General features: G+C 38.7%; 1 protein-coding gene across 2 annotated transcripts in view; it reads right to left on the minus strand.

The window, feature by feature from the left end:
• LOC141497777 (maestro heat-like repeat family member 5) overlaps positions 1–20,276 on the minus strand; it is a 117,704-nt gene that overhangs the window by 83,144 nt on the left and 14,284 nt on the right. For both annotated transcript variants that reach the window (XM_074200589.1, XM_074200588.1), the window contains exon 4: positions 15,188–15,319. In XM_074200589.1, coding sequence (XP_074056690.1) covers positions 15,188–15,319 — 132 coding nt within the window. The remainder of the gene's footprint in view (positions 1–15,187; positions 15,320–20,276) is intronic.

Below are 20,276 nucleotides of genomic sequence, written 5' to 3' on the forward strand. Positions count from 1 at the left end.
ACTGCATTGTATTCATCGAATTGATGCTGAATTCTGTATGTGGCCCTTGATAGGCTTTTGTTGGGTCATACAGCCCAGAAGAGCTAAAAGGTTGGTCATCCCTGAAATGACCTTTGGAACTCTAGCCCAGCAAAAGCCAGAAACAATACTATTTTTTGCATGTAAATTTAGTTGTATCAATGCTACAAAGAGTGGAGCAAAATTTCAAGCCAAATTCCCTATCCTATACCTACCCCCAACTCTATGGTAGGGAGATTATGTCCCTTGTGTACTGGGGAAAACGTTCATATGGATTAAATCTTCCTTTGTAAAAGTTAATTTGGTGGTGAATGGTCAGATAGAACTTTCCCTATAAAAATGAGGAAAACACAGCTGATAGACAGATTGAGTATTATGGTGGCAGTAGAGAAAGAAACTACTCCCTCAACCTCTTAGAGTACCTGGAAGCCTTGTGAAGGAAATGTAGTCTACTTGGCCTTCAAAGAGTAAGAGCAGAACAAACCTTATTACACAGGATCACAAAAAACCTGACAGCTTTGACTAAAAATGAGAGGAGAGCTTGGAATGTAACATTCCAAAAGGTTAAAGATATTGGTTTACAACAAGGATTAATTTACCCTGCCAAATGGACTATAATCTTTCAAGAGAAGAAAATGGATCTTAAATGGAAGAAGCCTTCTAAGCATTCCTGATTTAAAAAAAAAAGACCAGAACTGAATAGGAATTTTGAAATTCAAATATAAGAGGCAAGAAGAACCTAGAAAGTAAATTTATTTGAACAATGGGAAGGGGCTATATCACAATGTAGTCCAATATTCTAATAAGGAACAAGAAACAAGAATCCCTTTAGAAACTTAATGTCTTCAAATGGGATTGAGGGAGTTAAATTTTTTTCAGGATCTGGGGTGGGTTGGCTCTCTTGTGAGAGTCTGAAGAGGAGAAAGAGAAAGAAGAATAAAAAGAGAAATAGATTTATATGGAAAGAAGGAATCAAGGAATAGACCTTGCTATTTCTCATAATTGAGGAATATGAGAAGAGTATACAAACATGGAGGTAGGGGTAATGGAGTGGGTACCAGGTAAATCTGACTTTTATTCAAAATGGACAAAAACGTGTTGATCGTATGCACACTTATATAAATATATAGTTTGGTGCAGAAATATATTAAAGTCAATAAGGAAACAATGATAGAGAAGGGACAGGGTGTTGAAACAGAGGCTGTTGCTGTTTGTCCTTCATTCTCAAAGAATTCATGTTATCAATATCAGGGAGCTGATGCCATGACGTGCAAGTGAGATGGATTTAAGTAAGGGGTGCTGTGCAAAATTACCAGCCTCTCTCCTCTGGAGCCATCTGGGTTCCAGTGGCCAGATATGGATCAGAATGACTGGAGATGGCCCTGGATGCAGTGGCAGACTCTTTAAAGTTAGGTTTTTGACTGAGGCAACAATCATTCAGTCATTAAGATGAGCTAAGGGGCGGCTAGGTGGCGTAGTGGATAAAGCACTGGCCTTGGAGTCAGGAGTACCTGGGTTCAAATCCAGTCTCAGACACTTAATAATTATCTAGCTTTGTGGCCTTGGGCAAGCCACTTAACCCCATTTCCCTTGAAAAAAAAAAAACTAAAAAAAAAAGATGAGGTAAGAAAGATGAGGCAAAGAGGACAAGAATGACCACTTGCAAAAACAAAAAAAAAGAGGAAAAAATCTGTTGGGAGGGTATGACCCTCGGGGTATCTCAATGATTAGGGAAGGAGAGAAAGATGCAGAGGAAGGAACAAACTTCCTGATTCTGAAGAGCAAGTTAAAAGGGAATAAGAAAAAGTAAAGAACTAGAAGGGATTGCCTATGAATTAGGGAAAGGCTGAGCAAACTGTGATACACAAATGCAATGGAATATTATACTGTAGAAAATTAGGAGAAAAACAATTTCAGAGAATCTTAGGCTGCATGAATAGTTACTCTCCATCAGTAGAGTGAGGTCAAAAGAAACAGAACAATTGAGGCAAAGACAACAACACTGTAAAGGGACTTCAGAACTCGGACCAAAACATCCCTAAAGGATCCATGATGTGATATATTACCCGCCTCCTGACAGTAATGTCAGGGACTCAAGGAACAGAAAATGAGACATACATTTCCAGATACAACTACTGGGTAGGTTTGTTTTGCTTAACTATGTTTTACTGTTTTCTTTCTCTTGCTTCTTAGTTGGGGGAGGGTGTTGCGGAGAAAGAGGAGCACTTAGCAATAATGATGCAAAGAAAAGAGGACCATTGAAATATTTGTTTGATTTGTTTTAATGCACAGAAGATGTAACACAGATAAGAGGGACTATTTTGAAAGTAATGTGTGGAATTATTATGCATTCAAAAAACATCAAGCATTGTAAACTGGAGAGTCTATTTCACGTTGAATCTACTTTTTGTCTTCTGTTATATATATGGAAATGATCATTTGGGGTATTTAAGTTCAGAATTTTTTTTTAAAAAAAGGTTTTTGAAATGAAAACAATGCAAAAACAAATACAGGGATGACTGAAGACTTCATGGAAGATTCCTCTCTCATCCCTCTGGACTAGGAGGTATTGGACAAAAGTGATTTAATAGTAAATGCATGTCAGAAAGAGATTCTATATCAGATGGTTTTGCTTAATTGTTTTTCTCTGTCACAATGGAAGGCTCAATTAGAAAAGGGAGGGATGGGAAATGAATAAAAGACAAAAGACATCAATAAAATGTGGTTTTTCAAAAGAATAAACAAGTTTAATAGCAAAATAAAGAAAATGGTATACTCATGCGAGAGAAAATCATGGATAGGAAGGAGTAGATTAGAAATTCACAAAGCAGATCACATACTTGGCAGAAAGGCATGATCTAGGGATGGGTACTTCAATTAGGCAACCACAGCAGGAGCTCCCTTCTTCTGTTCAAAGCAGAGTTGCTAATAACTTTTTGACTTGCCTTAATGATCAGTTCATGCTTCAAAAGGTGGAAAAACCAACAGGGGGAAATTCTAGTCTGGATCTGATTCTCATTAAAACATTAAGAATTGGTTGCTGGGGTGGAAAGGATGGGAACTTTGGCGGGGCGGGGGGGAGTAAATACTGGCTCTTGAAGTTTGTGAGAGAGAAGAGAAAAAAGTCAGGTCCATCTGCCATGCAGTCTAGATTTGGGGAAAGCAGAGGAAGGCTAGGTATACTGGCTTGATATATCTATTCATGAGATGGCTCAGTGGATAGAGCCCTGGATATTGAGTCAGGAAGGCTCATCTTCCTGAGTTCAAATCTAGCCTCACTTACTAGCTGTACACTTCACCGTGTTTGCCTCAGATTCCTCATCTGTAAAATGAAGTAGAGCAGGAAATGGCAAACTACTCCAATATCTTTAACAAGAAAACCCTAAACTGGGGTCATGAAGAGGTGCATAGGATTGGGGGAAAGACTAAAAATCTGTGTTGATTTTTCCAGCATTTTTTCAACACAATACTTAGCATATAGTCTCAACATATAACATTACTCCTATTTTCTCTTTGAATGATCCTGTTACTTTTAGGTAAGGTGTGAACAACCAGAACCATATTTCAGGCATTAGTATTTCCTGCCAAGTCTCAGGAATACCCATGAGGGTGGACCTGCCTCTTGGCATTGCTGCTTAAATGTGGGACATTTGTTCAAATATCACTTTCCTTTTTTTTAAAGATTTTTTTTATTTTGAGTTTTACAATTTTTCCCCTAATCTTACTCCCCACCCCACCCCCCACGGAAGGCAATTTGCCAGTCTTTACATTGTTTCCATGGTATACATTTACCTAAATTGAATGTGATAAGAGAAAAATCATATCCTTAAGGAAGAAACATAAAGTATAAGAGATAGCAGGATCAGACAATAAGATATCAGGTTTTTTCCCTAAATTAAAGGTAATAGCCATTGGTTTTTATTCAAACTCCACAGTTCTTTCTCTGGATACAGATGGTATTCTCCATTGCAGAGAGCCCCAAATGATCCCTGATTGTTGCACTGGTAGAATGAGCCAGTCCATCAAAGTTGATCATCACCCCCCCATGTTGCTGTTAGGGTGTACAGTGTTTTTCTAGTTCTGCTCATCTCACTCAGGATCAGTTCATGCAAATCCCTCCAGGCTTCCCTGAATTCCTGTCCCTCCGGGTTTTTAATAGAACAATAGCATTCCAGGACATAAATATACCACAGTTTGTTTAGGTATTCCCCAATTGAAGGACATTCACTCAATTTGCAATTCTTTACCACAGAGCTGCTATGAATATTTTTTGTACAAGTGATTTTTTTTAAGATTTTATTTGCATTTTACAATTTTTCTCCCAATCTTACTTCCTTCTCCCCACCCCCCACAGAAAGCAATCTGTCAGTCTTTATTTTGTTTCCATGTTGTACATTGATCCAAATTGAGTGTGATGAGGAAGAGAAATCACTTCCTTAAGGAAGAAACAAAAAGTATAAGAGATAACAAGATCAGACAATAAGATATGTTTTTTTTTCTAAATTAAAGGGAATAGTCAAACTTCGTTCAAATTCCATTGCTCTTTCTCTGGATACAGATGGTATTCTGCATTGCAGATAGCCCAAAATTGTTCCCGATTGTTGCACTGATGGAAAGAGCAAGTCCATCAATTTTGATCATCACCCCCATGTTGCTGTTAGGGTGTACAATGTTTTTCTGCTTCTGCTCATCTCACTCAGCATCAATTCAGGCAAATCCCTCTAGGCTTCCCTGAATTCCCATCTCTCCTGGTTTCTAATAGAAAAATAGTGTTCCATCACATACATAGACCACAGTTTGTTAAGCCATTCCCCAATTGAAGGGCATTCACTCAGTTTCCAATTCTTTACCACTACAAACAGGGCTGCTATGAGTATTTTTGTACAAGTGATGTTTTTACCCTTTTTCATCATCTCTTCAGGGTATAGACCCCAGTAGTGGTATTGCTGGATCAGAGTATGCACATTTTTGTTGCTCTTTGGGCGTAGTTCCAGACTGCTCTCCAGAAAGGTTGGATGAGTTCACAGCTCCACCAACAATGTATCAAATACCACTTTCACAAGTATAGGGAGAGGGGGAGCCATAGGAAAATAGCAGGTTCTCTGAAAATTAACTATGGGCTTTTCTGTACTCAATAAAAGACATGGATTTGATGTAGCAGAGAAAATTGCCAATGCCTCTTGAGCTACAGTTAAGGGGCATTACCTGTCAGGTCATATCTAGAGTAGCATGATTATTTGTGGGGACCGCCATTTAAGAATTCTATGGAGAGCATTGAAAAGGAAGGTGAGAAGGATGGAGAAGGCCTCGGGCCATGTCCTGTGAGGATCAACTGAAAGAATCAGGGCTGTTTAGGCTGGAGAAGGGAAGATTCAGGAACTGACTTTGTTCAAGTATTTGCAGGGCTGTCATGCCAAAGAGGGATTACAATTCTGTGGAGCTTCAAGGGGAAGATTGAGGAGTACTGGGTGGAAGTTAGAAAGGGTCAAGGTAAAGTTTGATGTCAGGAAAAATTTCCTTGACGTTAGAGCTGCTCAAAGTGACCAAGCTGTATCAGGAGGTGATGGGTTCCACTTCACTGGAGCCAGATGGCCACTGAGTGAACATGCTAGAATAGCAATTCATTTGGGGGTATGGGTTGGACTCTGTGATTGCTATGTCTTGTGTCTCCTAATTAAAAAAGCCCTTGATGGTGTGATTTTGCTGTCAGGAGATGGAGACTTTCATAGACTAAAATACAGCTCCACAGCCAATTTCCACCTGCCCCCTAGGTTTTACTACTGCCAGACGGCATACTAGGAACACGGGTTGGGGCTCAGTGTATGGGAAACACTGACCTTGTCTCCCTCACCAACATGGTTTTGTTGTTGTTCCAATTCATTTGCAGCTAAGCCAGAGAGGATCTTGGAAGGTCTAAGAGTGTCAGTACCCTAAGTTATCTAATTTATTTGTAACATTTCTGCTATCTAGAGAGACAAGGGTCAAAAAGCAAAAACCTAATATTATCCTGGAGGGTTCTACCTAACTTATGTTGACTGGGCATGGTGGGATGTGTCAGTTTGACAATGAGGGAAGTTGATATAGCCCTGAAGAGCTGAGTGCAAAAGAGAATAGTAGGGAGCAACATCCAACAGAGATGCTGAAACTAATAAAGTTATGTCGGTGAAGTCTTAGAGGTCAGCAGAACAACGGCCAGTGAGGAGTAGGCCCAGAGAGTTATGACACGGCATTACTAGAAGAAAGGGGGATGGTTACTACAGGCCTAGAAGTGGGAGCTGCCCCTGCATACACATTTCCTCCTTTTCTTCCTCTTTTTCTTCCACTTTCTTTCTCCTCCTCTTCTTCCTCCTCCTCCTCTTCTTCCCCAGCTATACCTCCCCACTCTCAGAAGCCCACACTTGTACCAGTCATATCAAAGCAGCTTTGGGGCATTTGCCATTCTGAAAAATATGCACACATATGTGAGGGTTCCTCATGTGTTTATTTGTGGGAGAACATGCCTCACATTTATGGGAAAAATGTATTATTACAAATTTTCTTACTATCCTGTTTCATTAAATGTCTTTGCTTTGAACTAACCATATCTTTGGGCTAAAAAAAGGAGAGAACATTCGCATAAACCTAGGAATTTCTATAGTTTGCCCTACTGTTTACCTACAGTTTACCTTCAGTTTATCCCTAGCAAAAGGGATAATAAACATGGATAATCAACCTTTTAACTTCTCTGAGCTGCACTGCCAAAAAAACTTGTCAGGGGCCACCTATAGAATTTAATATTTATTTATGGTTACAATGTAATCCATATTACTAGTAAGTATAATAAAAATGCAATAAAACCTAATAAAATATAATAAAGCATAATAAAAATGAGTTTAGCAAAAAAGAATTTACTTTTGAAACAAAATATAAGAACATATCATTTGTAATGGGAACACTGAGCCTGGGTTTTTTTTGATACCAGTGTACCTCTATCTGGCTTGATAGAGGTGGTAGCAATTTAAAGAATATTTTCAAGATGCTTATCTGTAATTTTTGTTCTATTTTTACTTTTTGTATACTTCATATTGGAAAAAATATTCCTTGCAAATAAATATGTGTACTCCCCAATAGGGCATGATTGTGAAATGTTGGGTACTTTTCTTTTGGCAGGTACAACTTTAAAAAGTACAATTAAGAAAGTAATTAAACAAATTTTTCTTTAAGCTGCATATCTGATTGCAACTCTAGACATTCTATAGGCAAATTTGCAGGCAACATGTTGATGTTTACTGAGAAGTAACAAACAAACTGAAGTACAATTTTTCTAAAATCTTGAAATCTATTCTCAGAGTCCTGTTATGGGGCGGCTAGGTGACGCAGTGGATAGAGCACCAGCCCTGGAGACAGGAGTTGCTGAGTTCAAGTCCCGCCTCAGACAATAATGACCTAGCTGTGTGGCCTTGGGCAAGCCACTTAACCCCATTCCCTTGCAAAAAAACAAAACAAAAAAAAATGTCCTGTTATGAAATAGCAATTAATGTTATATACAGTAAAGTTGTTTGTTTCAATTACATGAGTCATATCACATTTTAAAATAAAGATCTTAATTTCCATATCCTAATCTTTTATAAGAAAACCAAAAAGCTCCAGTGGTCTGTGAGATCACACAATCCTTAGTTACATAGTACCTGGGTTCAAATCCAGTCTCAGACACTTAATTACCTAGCTGTGTGGCCTTGGGCAAGCCACTTAACCCCATTTGCCTTGCAAAAAAACCTAAAAAAAAAAAGTGACTGCTATTGAACCTGGACAACAAAACTGTGTATGACAGCTACTCCACCAGGTAGTGAGTGTTTGTAGCAACTTTCTAAAGACCTCCATGTCTCTATGAACTGCCCTAATTGTCCTTTCGAAACCTCTGGCTCAAGTGAATCACTACTACCAGAAGTTTCCTGTACAGATAACTGACACTCAGAGATTTGGCCAGATCTTCCCTCTACTGCTGGAAACATAAGCCCATCCATTTAATCTCCATCTCCATCAACAGAAGATTTTTTTGCAACTGTTTCGGTTCTTGTTCTGGTGTTCGGACAATTCAAACCCAAGCTCCCTTTGGGTGACATTTGGCATAGTTGGATGGAATTGTGGGATCCCCAAGCCAAGGCTGTGCTGTAGTTCAGAGCAAAAGAAGGAAGGGAAGTTTAACAAATCATGCCTTGAAGTATAGAGAGCTGAGATGAGATCTGATCAGTGGAAAGAGACATGTGTTACTCTCACAGTGAGGAAGATCCAGGCTCCATTGAAAATGGAAGAAAAGGTGTCTGTGGACACAACTGAACTTAAATCTTCCTGACTCCAGGTTCTGGGGTCTGTCTACTACGGTGTCACCTGATTTATGCTAATTGCTTAATCAATGTTCTCTCTGATCCGTCTTTTTCAGTCAAACTCTTAGAAAAAGCTGTCTATGCTCACTGCCACCATTTTCCCTCCTCCTACTTTTCAACACTTTGCAGCCTGACTTTTGATCTTTCTGAAGTTATCAATCAATTGCAGAAGTCATGTGGCACAGTCTTTAAGGCACTAGACTAAGAGACATGAGAAGACTTAGATTCAAATCCTACCTCACTTCCTATATAACTTTGGACAAGTCATTTAATCTGAGTTTTTCAAAAAGTATGCTTCAGTTTCCTTAATTGTAAAATTAGAGGGTTGAATGCAGCGGCCTTCTAAGTTTCCTTCAAACCACAGATCTATGATTTTTTTTTTAATTTAACTTTTTCAATGAATAGAAATCTACTTTCCTTTCCTCCCAATTTCCAACTACATTGAAAAAAAGAAAAACCAAGCTTAGACACCTGTAACAAATATACATAGTTAAGTAAAACAAATTCCCACACTGGCCATACCAAGAAAAATTTATGTCTCATTCTAACCCTGAATCCATTGCCACTTCATCAAGAAGCAGATGGCACCCATCATTCCTCTCTCTCTCTCTCTCTCTCTCTCTCTCTCTCTCTCTCTCTCTCTCTCTCTCTCTCTCTCTCTTTTAATAGTTCTTTTATTTTAAACTTAAATAAAAATAAGAAAAGAAAAATAATTGCCATGTGCACAACAGAACATCAGAGAGGATTAAAAAAGCAATAAATTTTCATTTTAAAAAATCCTATATAATAAATACTTCACACTGTGTTCAAAATTGTTCATTTTTGTTTTCTTGAAGGTTTTATTTTGTTCTTTGCTATGCCCCTTTTGCTTTACTTTTTCCCCTTATATGTATATATGCAAACACATATATTTATATATACACATACATATTCATAGATTTCTATATCACACTCATATAAATACATATACATTCATGCACATATATGTAAGACCATACTATGTTTATTTCCACTCATCCTCTTTCTCTGAAGCTGCATAGCCTCTTCCTTCATAAGTCTAAATCTTTCCACATTTTTCTAAATCTACCAGTTCATCATCTCCTCTACCACAGTAATATTTCTACTTTATTCTATCTAGTTATTTTAAATAGTCTAAAACAATGCTGATTACTATTGATGATATATAGTTTCCCTATTTTTCATTTCATTAAATCTAGTTTAGCTTTAACTTTATCTGAGATCATGATTATTACCCCTGATTTTTTACATAATAAATTCAACTCCTGATCTTTTATGTTTGCATGTATCTCTCATTTTTATGAAGTTTCCCAAAAGCAACAACCTGCTTGACTTCTACTTGCTATCTTGTCTTCCTGTTCCTTAACCTACCCCTCTTCCAAGAATCCTCCCCTTACATATCCTTCTCTGTCCCCCAATCTCATTAATCTGCACATCCTTCTATACATCCCCTTATTCTATTACCTCACCCTCTAATTCAAGTCCTTCCCTATCCCCTTACTCCCTTATTTCTTTCTGAATTTAGAAGGCTTTTATATCCTTCCAGATATATATGTATTGTTCCTTCTTTGACCCATTCCCAATAAGAGCAGGGATCCAGAATGACTAACTCTCCTTCCTCACCTAATTCCACAGTATCAATTCTTCCTCTTGTATTTTACTTGTATGAGCTAATTTCTCTTTTTTACCTTTTCCTATACCATTTTACTTTTTTTAGAATTACATCACACTCAGTTTTACCCCAATCATTTTTTGAACTACTCAATTACTAATGATAATCTTAGACATATGTTTAATTTACATGTATAAATTATAAACAATTTGTCATTGAGTACCTTAAGAATTAATCTTTGATGCTTACCTTTTGTTTCTTTTGGGTTTGGTATGTCAATTTTTATATTAAGTTTAGGTCTTTTGTAACAAAATGCTGAAAATCTGGCAATTTATTGAATGTTCATTTCTTTTCATTCAGGATTATGCTTAACTTTGCTGGGAATAATATTTTTGGCTACAATCCCAGTTCTTTTGCATATATATATATATATATATATATATATATATATAGTGTGTATGTGTACTGGGTCTACACCCTGAAGAGATCATGAAAAAGGGTAAAAACATCACTTGCACAAAAATATTCATAGCAGCCCTGTTTGTGGTGGCAAAGAATTGGAAATCAAGTAAATGTCCTTCAATTGGGTAATGGCTTAGCAAACTGTGGTATATGTATGTCATGGAATACTATTGTTCTATTAGAAACCAGGAGGGATGGGAATTCAGGGAAGCCTGAAGGGATTTGCATGAACTGATGTTGAGCGAGATGAGCAGAACCAGAAAAACACTGTACACCCTAACAGTAACAGGGGGCGATTGATCAACCTTGATGGACTTGCTCATTCCATCAGTGCAACAATCAGGGACAATTTTGGGCTGTCTGCAATGGAGAATACCATCTGTATCCAGAGAAAGAGCTGTGGAGTTTGAACAAATTCCAAGGACTATTCCCTTTAATTAAAAAGAACAGTTATCTTATTGGGGGATCTTGTTATTTCTTAAACTTATTCTCTCTTCCTTAAGGATATGATTTCTCTCTCATCACACTCAATTTGGATCAATGTTACCATGGAAACAATGAAAAGACTGACAGATTGCTTTCAGTGGCGGGGGGAGGGAAGTAAGACTGGGGGGATAATTGTAAAATTCAAATAATATATTTAATAAAAATAAATTTAAAAATAAATAAATAAACAAATATAGGCACAATCTGTACATTGCAAAGTAGATACTCTTCTACTTTAGCAAATGAAAATTCCCAAGATCATTGAAACCACATGTATGATCCCTTCCCCAAATAATTAATGTATAAAATAAATATCTATATGTTTCCTAGTCACCTGCCAAAGATGATTAATTCTGAGATAACATCCATTGTTTATCTCATTTGCCAGCACAATTTTTTTATAAAGGACTTACCCTAATACATACATACATACATATATATATATATATATATATATATATATATATATATATATATATAGTGTGCCAAGATCTATTGTCTTTTAATGTAATCACTGATAGGTCTTGTGTCATTCTAATTGTGGCTCCACCATATTTGAAATGTTTTTTTTTCTTGTTACTCATAATATTTTCTCCTTAACCTGCTGATGTCAGAATTTGCCCATGATATTCCTATGGGTTTTTCTACTAGCATCTCTTTCAGGTGGTGATCCATGAATTTATTCTATTTCTACTTTCCCCTCTTGTTCTAACACTTCAGGACAATTTTCTTTCTTTTTGGTATTACTGTATAAAGATTCTATTTTTGATCATAGTTTCAGGAAACACAATTATTCTTATGTTTTTTCTTCTTGATGCAGTTGGATGTCAATCTGGATCATCAAAGGAACTAGAATGTTGAATTTAAAGAACTGAAGACTTAAGGGGAATATGATAGCTGTCTTCAAAAGGAAATGGGGATGCTCTCTTCTTTAAAGAAGAGAAGACCTTCTTTGAGGTACCACCTCACACCTCTCAGACTGGCCAATATGACCAGAAAGGATAATGATCATTGTTGGAAGGATTGTGAGAAATCTGGGATACTATTACACTGTTGGTGGAGCTGTGAACTCATCCAACCTTTCTGGAGAGAAATTTGGAACTATGTCCAAAGGGCAACAAAAATGTGCATCCCCTTTGTTCCAGCAATACCGCTACTGGGTCTATACACTGAAGAGAAGATGATGAAAAAGGATAAAAACAACACTTGTACAAAAATATTCATAGCAGCCCTGTTTATGGTGGCAAAGAATTGGAAATCAAGTAAATGTCCTTCAATTGGGGAATGGATTAGCAAACTGTGGTATATGTATGTCATGGAACACTATTGTTCTATTAGAAACTGGGAGGGATGGGAATTCAGGGAAGCCTGGAAGGATTTGCATGAACTGATGCTGAGCGAGATGAGCAGAACCAGAAAAACACTGTACATCCTAACAGCAAAATGGGGGTGATGATTATCCTTGATGGACATGCTTATTTCATCAGTGCAACAACCAGGGACAATTTTGGGCTGTCTGCAATGGAGAATACCATCTGTATCCAGAGAAAGAATTGTGGAGTTTGAAAAAAGTTCAAGGACTATTCCCTTTAATTTAGAAAAAAAATCATATCTTATTGTCTGATCTTGTTATATCTTAGACTTTATGTTTCTTTTTTATGGATAGCATTTCTCTCTCATCACATTCAATTTGGGTCAATGTACAACATGGAAACAATGCAAAGACTGACAAATTGCTTTCTGTGGGGGGTGGGGGAGGGAAGTAAGATGGGGGGAAATTGTAAAACTCAAAATAAATAAAATCTTTAATTAAAGAATAAAAAAACAGAAACCAGGAGGGATGGGAATTCAGGGAAGCATGGAAGGATTTGCATGAACTGATGCTGAGCGAGATGAACAGAACCAGAAAAACATTGTAAACCCTAACAGTACCATGGGGGCCATGATCAACCTTGATGGACTCGCTCATTCCAGCAGTGCAACAATCAGGGACAATTTGGGGCTATCTGCAAGGGAGAATACCATCTGTATCCAGAGAAAGAACTGTGGAGTTTGAACAGAGACCAAGGACTATTACCTTTAATTTAGAAAAAAAACTGATATCTTATTGTGTGATCTTGCTCTCTTATACTTCATGTTTCTTCCTTAAGGATCTGATTTCTCTCTCATCACATTGAATTTGGATCAATGTATACCATGGAAACAATGTAAAGACTGGCATATTGCCTTCGGGGGGGTAAGATTAGGGGGAAAATTGAAAAACTCAAAATAAATAAAATCTTTATAATTCAAAGAAAAGAGAAGACTTAGGTGGGACCAATGAAATGAAACATGTGGAGGCCAGAGAACTGAAGACTGAGGGAGGCCATGATCTCTGTCTTCAAGTATTAGCTTTGTTCTGCTAGTCCCCAAAGGGCCAAAATAGAAGCAATTTGGCTCTTACACCTCCAAAGAGTTCAATTTTGGCTCATTGTCAAGACAAACAACAAACATTCATTAAGGGAAGAAATGACAAGAGAATCAGCACCTATTATGTGCTAGGCCATAGAATGATTGCTATCTGAAGTGGAATGGATTGTTTTGAGGGGTAATGGTATCTTTATCCCTGGACATCTTCAAGAACAAGCAAGATAAATATCATAGAGGGCATTCTTGGTCAGGTATGAGTTGGACTAGAGCTGCTCTGAGATCGCTTCAAAATCTGAAATGCTGGAATACTTCAAGCAATGACAGGCAAGATATCGCTTAGTCGAGGTAGTTTGGGGAAAGTCCATAGCCTCTATGTGTTTAGGTTCAGGAAGCATAAACCATGCCTCAATTGAAACTCAGATACAAAGTGTTTTCTTGACTGTGGTTCAAGGAGCCAAGACCCTATCTGACTTTGGTGGCTGAGCCTAGAATCCAGAAAATCTTGGGATACGAGGTGAAATGAATCATCTCCTCAGCATAAGCCTGGTAGTTCAGGGAACTTTGTTTACAGTGTGGACCAGCCTTTTAAATTCAAGTTTTTGATCAAGGCTGGGATGCCACAGGACAAAGAAAGGTCAAGGGACTGGCAGGTTCTTTCTGGAAGAACCCTGAAACTATGATGATGACAAAGAAAATAAGTGACGTACCAGTGGGCACCCTTCAAGAGAGATCCCTGGGAAGAGAGGATTAGATCTGGGTTTCCTAAAATGTCTCATACACTCATACTACAGAAAGATGCTAACAGACCACAGTCAGGTTTAAATGCATTGGAAACTGTTTCATAAAGCAGCAATTTAAAAAATTCAGCTTTTCTGACCCTTAACATTATATTCCTTCTAGGGACATGTAGGTAGATTAATCACATCCTCCATCCTTGAAGGGAGAGGGGAGGAGAAGAAGGGCTTTTTGAAAGAGCAGAACCCTCACAGAACCAACAATGGGCACACCTTGCTTTATTATGCTTCCTAGATGCTGTGGTTTGTTTTGTTTTGTTGTTGTTTGTTGTTTACAAATTGAAGGCTTAGAACATTACATCAAGCAAGTCTGTCGGCACCAACTTGTCAGACACCATCTGCTCACAGTGTGTCTATCCCATTGTGGTAATTCTCATAACATTTGAAATTTTTTCATTATTATTAATGTATTTTATGGTGATCAGTGTGATTGAGATTACCACTGGACTTCCCTATTCCCTAAGATACAACAATATTGAAATTAGGCTAATTAATAACCCTACAATGGTCTCCTAGTAATTAAGTGAAAGGAAGAGTCAATTGATGTGACAGACTTCATTGTTGTCTTATTTTAAGAAATTACCATGGCCATGCCAACCTTCAGCAGCCATTACCATGATCAGTCAGCAGCCATCATTGAGGCAATACCCTCTACCAATACAAATATGACTTCCTGAACTCTCAGATGATTGCTAGCATTTTTTTTTTAGCAATAAAGTATTTTTGATTAGGGTATATACATTTTAGTCATAATACTACCATCATAACACTTAAATTTGTATCACTTGTTTTATGTGATATTTGCTTTAATGCAGTGTTCTGCAACCAAACTCATTATCTCCAAGATATCATTCTTTCCCTAGTTGAAATTCGAAACCAATCATCCCACTTCCTTATTTCTTCAACTGACATCTTCAACCAACTGTCACACATCCTCAGGTAACCTGAAGCTCCAAGGATATATATAGGCTCAGGGGATATCCTATAATAACTATGAGTATCATCACTGAAAGCAGAGGGCTTACCGTGACCTGAATCATGTGCTGCAGGGCCAAACTGATGACAGTTTGAATCCAATGTTCACTGAGGAAAGGGCCCGAGGTAATGATGGTCTCCAGAACTTTTAATATACGAAATTTGTGCTTGGTTGCCAGTTGCTGTGGGGAAAGGAGAAAGGTAATTCAATCCCCCAAATGTTTTAGTCCCTGCTGTGTCCCTGGCCAGCTGTTAAGATACTGAGATGTAAGATAATTAAGACAGAGTTTTTCACAGTAGGTTCAAATTGCATGTGACCTTAATAATAAAGATCATACGATTAAAAAAAAAAGAAGAGAAATAGGCTATATACCTCTCATAGCTGTGGGTAGGAGATGTGTTCTTAACCAAATAAGGAATAGAAGCAATTACAAAAGATAAAATAGATCATTTTGATTACATGAAACTGAAAAACTTCTCCATAAACTAAATTAATTTACCTAGAATAAGAAAAGAAGTGATTGGGAAGGAAGACACTGCTCTTGTATCAAATTTCTTAGATAAGGGTATCCAAGATATATAGACACTAACAAATATCTTTATAGATTTATCTGGAACTACAACTATTATTTTTATTTTTTTAGGTTTTTTCTAGGTAAATGGGGTTAAGTGACTTGCCCAAGACCACACAGCTAGGTAATTATTAAGTGTCTGAGGCCAGATTTGAACTCAGGTACTCCTGACTCCAGGGCCAGTGCTCTATCCACTGCACCACCTAGACGCCCCAACTACAACTATTATTAATACTATATATATATATATATATATATATATATATATATATATATATATATATATATCTTTGCCTACACACATACACACACACACACGTCACTCTCCAATAGATAAGTGGTCAAAGGACATGAATATATCTTTAAAAACTGAAAACTATTAACAGTCACATGAAGAATGCTCCAAATAGCAAATAATAAGAAAAACACAAATCAAAACAATATTGAGGCTTCACCTTATACCCTATGAATTGGCAAGGATGACCCAAAATAAGAATAGTCAGTGTTGGAGTGTGTGGGAGAAGGATGGCTACAGTAGTGCATTGTTGGTTATCAGGATAACCATTCTGGAAAGCAATTTGGAATTATGCATATAAAGTGCTAGATAGGATATCTCGATTGAATGTTGCATTCTAATCATTCTGAGAGACATTTAAGGAAAATACCAGCCCTGGCATCAGAAGGACCTGAGTTCAAATATGACCTCAGACACTTGATACTTACTTAGCTGTGTGATTTTGCACAAGACACTTAACCCCATTGCCTGGCAAAAAAACAAATGAACAACAAAAAAAAAAGAACTGGGATTTGGGATTTCATGAGTTAAGTGACTAAAAAGGACAAAAAGTAAGCTTAAAGTTCCCTTAGGAAGTTGTTGGGTTCCTAGGGAAGGAGACCCTGGGGCTCCTATTACCAACTAGTATTAGAATGTTAACTTTGCATCTACTACATAAAATAGAAACTCTTCTGCTTAACTTTTGAATGAATCCCTTTCTGACTTGGTCCCAAGTCTCATTGGACATTACCCCCCTCATTCATTCTGCCACCCAATCAAGCTAGCCTTCTCTTTAATCCATGGACATGAAGCATCATCCCCCAAGTCTTTGGTTTTGCACTGGCAATCCCCTATACCTGAAAAGCCTTACTCCTCACCTCCACCTCAGAGAATCTCTCTTCCTTTAAGGCTCAGCTAAAGCTCCACCTTCCACATGAAACCTTTCCTAATCCCCTCACTTGCTAGCACTCTCCCCTCAAACTACCTTGCACCTACTCTTCTGCATGTACTTGTATTTATTAAATTTATATTACACTTATAAACTTGTTGTCTCCTTCATTAGCATATAAATTCCTTGAGAGTAGCAATTGAGGGGCAGCTAGGTGGCACAGTGGATAGTGCATCAGTCCTGGAGTCAGAAGAACCTGAGTTCAAATCCAGCCTCAGACACTTAATAATTCCCTAGCTGTGTGACCTTGGGCAAGTCACTTAACCCCACTGCCTTGCAAAAAAACAAAAAAAAAAACAAAAAGAGAGACAGAGAGAGAGTAGCAATTGATTTATTCTTTTATTTGTACTTCTACTACCTGAGGAAGGGCAGCTAGTTGGTGCAGTGGATAGAACACTGACCTTGGAGTCAGGAGGACAGGAGTTTAAAACTGGCCTCAGACACTTGACACTAACTAGCTGTGTGATTCTGGGCAAGTCACTTAACCCTGATTGCCTCGCATCCAGGACTATCTCCAGTCGTCCCTATTCCTATCTGTCATCTGGATCCAGATGGTACTGGAGGAGAAAGTGAGGCTGGTGACTTAGCACAGCATCCTCTCACTCAAATCCAATTCATGTATTTGTCATGATAGCACCTCCCTAATGTCAGAAGCTTCTTCAATAATGAAGGACAAACACATCTAGCTGAGGGCCTAAACATAATACACACTGTTTATCTGAGCCTTGATAGAGACAGCCTAGGACCCCAACTCAAGAGTCCTAAGAATGGCATGGTCCATAGACCGGCAAGCTGCCTCGCTTCTAACCCAGACCCTGTGGCCATCATTGAGACGTAATACGGTAGAGGAGTTCACCTTCCTCTCCACCATCAACCCCAGCTACTGACCACCTGCCATGGACTGATGGGTGAATTCAAGAACCCCAAGAGTGGTTGCATTCCCCAACCACTAGTTCTACTTTCAGCCCACTCATATTTTACAGTCATCCTCCCAGGAGGCACCCCCACCCCACATACACACACATTCCTAATGTTGCTTGGCAACTGCTTCTGCAGGAACTAAAGGCATAGTAACTGAAGACACAGAAATGAAAGTTCTTCCCGCTAGTAATGGCTGACCTGACTTGGGTTGCTCCTCTGCTAGTTTGGGTTCAGTAATGGGGTAGCTAGTTTTGCCTGGTGGATAGAGCACACAAAAAGACTCATCTTCATGAATTCAAATCTGGCCTCAGATGCTTCCTAATTGTGTGATCCTGGGCAAGTCACTTCATCCTGTTTGCCTCTGTTCATCTGTCAAATAAGCCAAGGAAGGAAATGGCAAAACCCTGCAGTAGTTCTGCCAAGAAAACCCCTATAAAGGGGTCTCAAAGAGTCAGATACAACTGAAACTATTGAAGAGCAGCAGCAGCATCAACAGGAGCAAACTGAGACAAGCCCAGGTCATTTAACAAAATGGGAGTTACTTAACCATGGTATAGAAAAGAGATAGTAGAGATGTTACAGAACTTAGTTTGAGTAGTTATAGGCCTCACTTGCTTCCATTTGGACATGTCTACCTGGTCAGTAGAGAAGGGTGTAGTGATTCCCTTTGCTACACCAAGACCACTTTGGGACATCTGCCAAATCTGAAGGTTCCTGATCCCATGGGAGTTAGGAGGTTTTATGCCCTTAGGTTACTTACCAGGAAGCTAGCCAATCAAGGGAGGTTTAGGTTAAGCCTTAGCAGCTGGAGCAATCAAGACTCATACAACTGTTACTTTTCAGGGGGAAAACCAGGTTAACCCACAGTGTGAGCACCTGAGAAATGGTTAGATGGTGGTTTTATCATTATCACTAAATGGGTACACCATCAAAACCGGATATTATTTGATCTGTGCAGAGTAAAAGAAAGTGACAGACGGCTTATCTTTTTTATGCTCAATAACTGCTACTAGGCCCAAAGGTTGGAGAACTATAGCCACTCTCTTTTCATTAATGGACTCATTGGTTCTGAATCAAGCCGCACCATCCACCTTGGTCCAATCTTGGACCAGTCAGGCCCAGAGCTCCAACCACTGCATCACCAACATTTATATAGTACCTACTATGTGCCAGCATCCCTCTCTTACCTAACCTTGATCACTAAATGGGTGTTGCCCTCATCAAACTGTGACCTGGGAAAGAGTCAACTTAAAAAGACCAAGGTCTGCCATGGCAGCTAGGGTCACCTCCAATTGTCCTGAACTTTATCTGGTCACTAAACCCAAGATGTCTCTGAAGGACAAAAAGACTAGTGACCTAGCACAGCACTCCCCTCACTCAAATCCAATTCACGTGCACGTCATGGTATCACCTCCCTGATGTCATGGGATTCTTCCAAAAGGAAGGACAGACAACCATGACATATGTGCCGGGCCCTGTGCTAAGCACTTTACAAGAATTCTCTCATTTGAGCTTCACAACAAGCTGGGGAAGTAGGTGCTATTATTATTCTCTTTTTTACAGATAAGGAAACTGGGGCAAACAGAGGTTGTTGATTTTGGTTTGTTTGGGGTTTTTTTTGATCAACTCAGGTGTCCCACAGCTAGTAAGTTCTAAACTAAGCCTGATCTAAACACAGACCTTCCTAAGTACAGGTCCAGTACTTCGCTGTACCACCTAGCAGCCTTTAGGAGGGAAACAATAGAAATGAGCTGCAACCAAAGCTATAAGTGGTTTGTCCCTGGGGTGCTGAAGTTGGGAAGCAATTAGCCAAAGAGCATATGGGCTGTAATAATATATTTTCTTGGGAGTCTTTCAGATCCAAAAAAGGGAGGGACAGGAAGCTCATACAAATCTTTCAAGTGAGCTAGCTAGTGTAATAAGAGGTAGAGAAAGGATCCACAAGTGACAATAGCCAAAAAAAGAGTCCCAAATTAAACTCATATGGCTTCAGAAGGGCATACATACATGGAACAGGGTGACTGATGAACAGGAGACTGTAGAGCAAGTAAGGCAATGTCTCCTAGGTATCACTGCTAGGAACTTGGGGAGATGAGAACCACAACTGGGATATGCTTCCAAGAACAGGGTCAGTAGGAGAGGAGTGGAAATTGCACTGAACTGGCAGCAGGAGTTTACAGTGGCCTTGTATAGTAAGAAGATAGGATATTGCGAAAATCCAGGAAGCAGGGAGAGGAAGTGGAGTGAGGAAGACATGGGGTGAGGACCAGTGAAGGAAGAAGAAGTCACTGTATTGTCTATTGTGTTAGAACAGTAACGTGGGGCGGGGGGTAGATTAGTTTGAAATCTCCTGAAACCTTTCTGGGTCCACAGTGGGACAATGAACACACTTAGGATTTGCTTTTAATAATTAATTTGTTTTA

Source organism: Macrotis lagotis, chromosome X (genome assembly GCF_037893015.1).
Source record: "Macrotis lagotis isolate mMagLag1 chromosome X, bilby.v1.9.chrom.fasta, whole genome shotgun sequence".
NCBI lineage: Eukaryota > Metazoa > Chordata > Mammalia > Peramelemorphia > Peramelidae > Macrotis > Macrotis lagotis.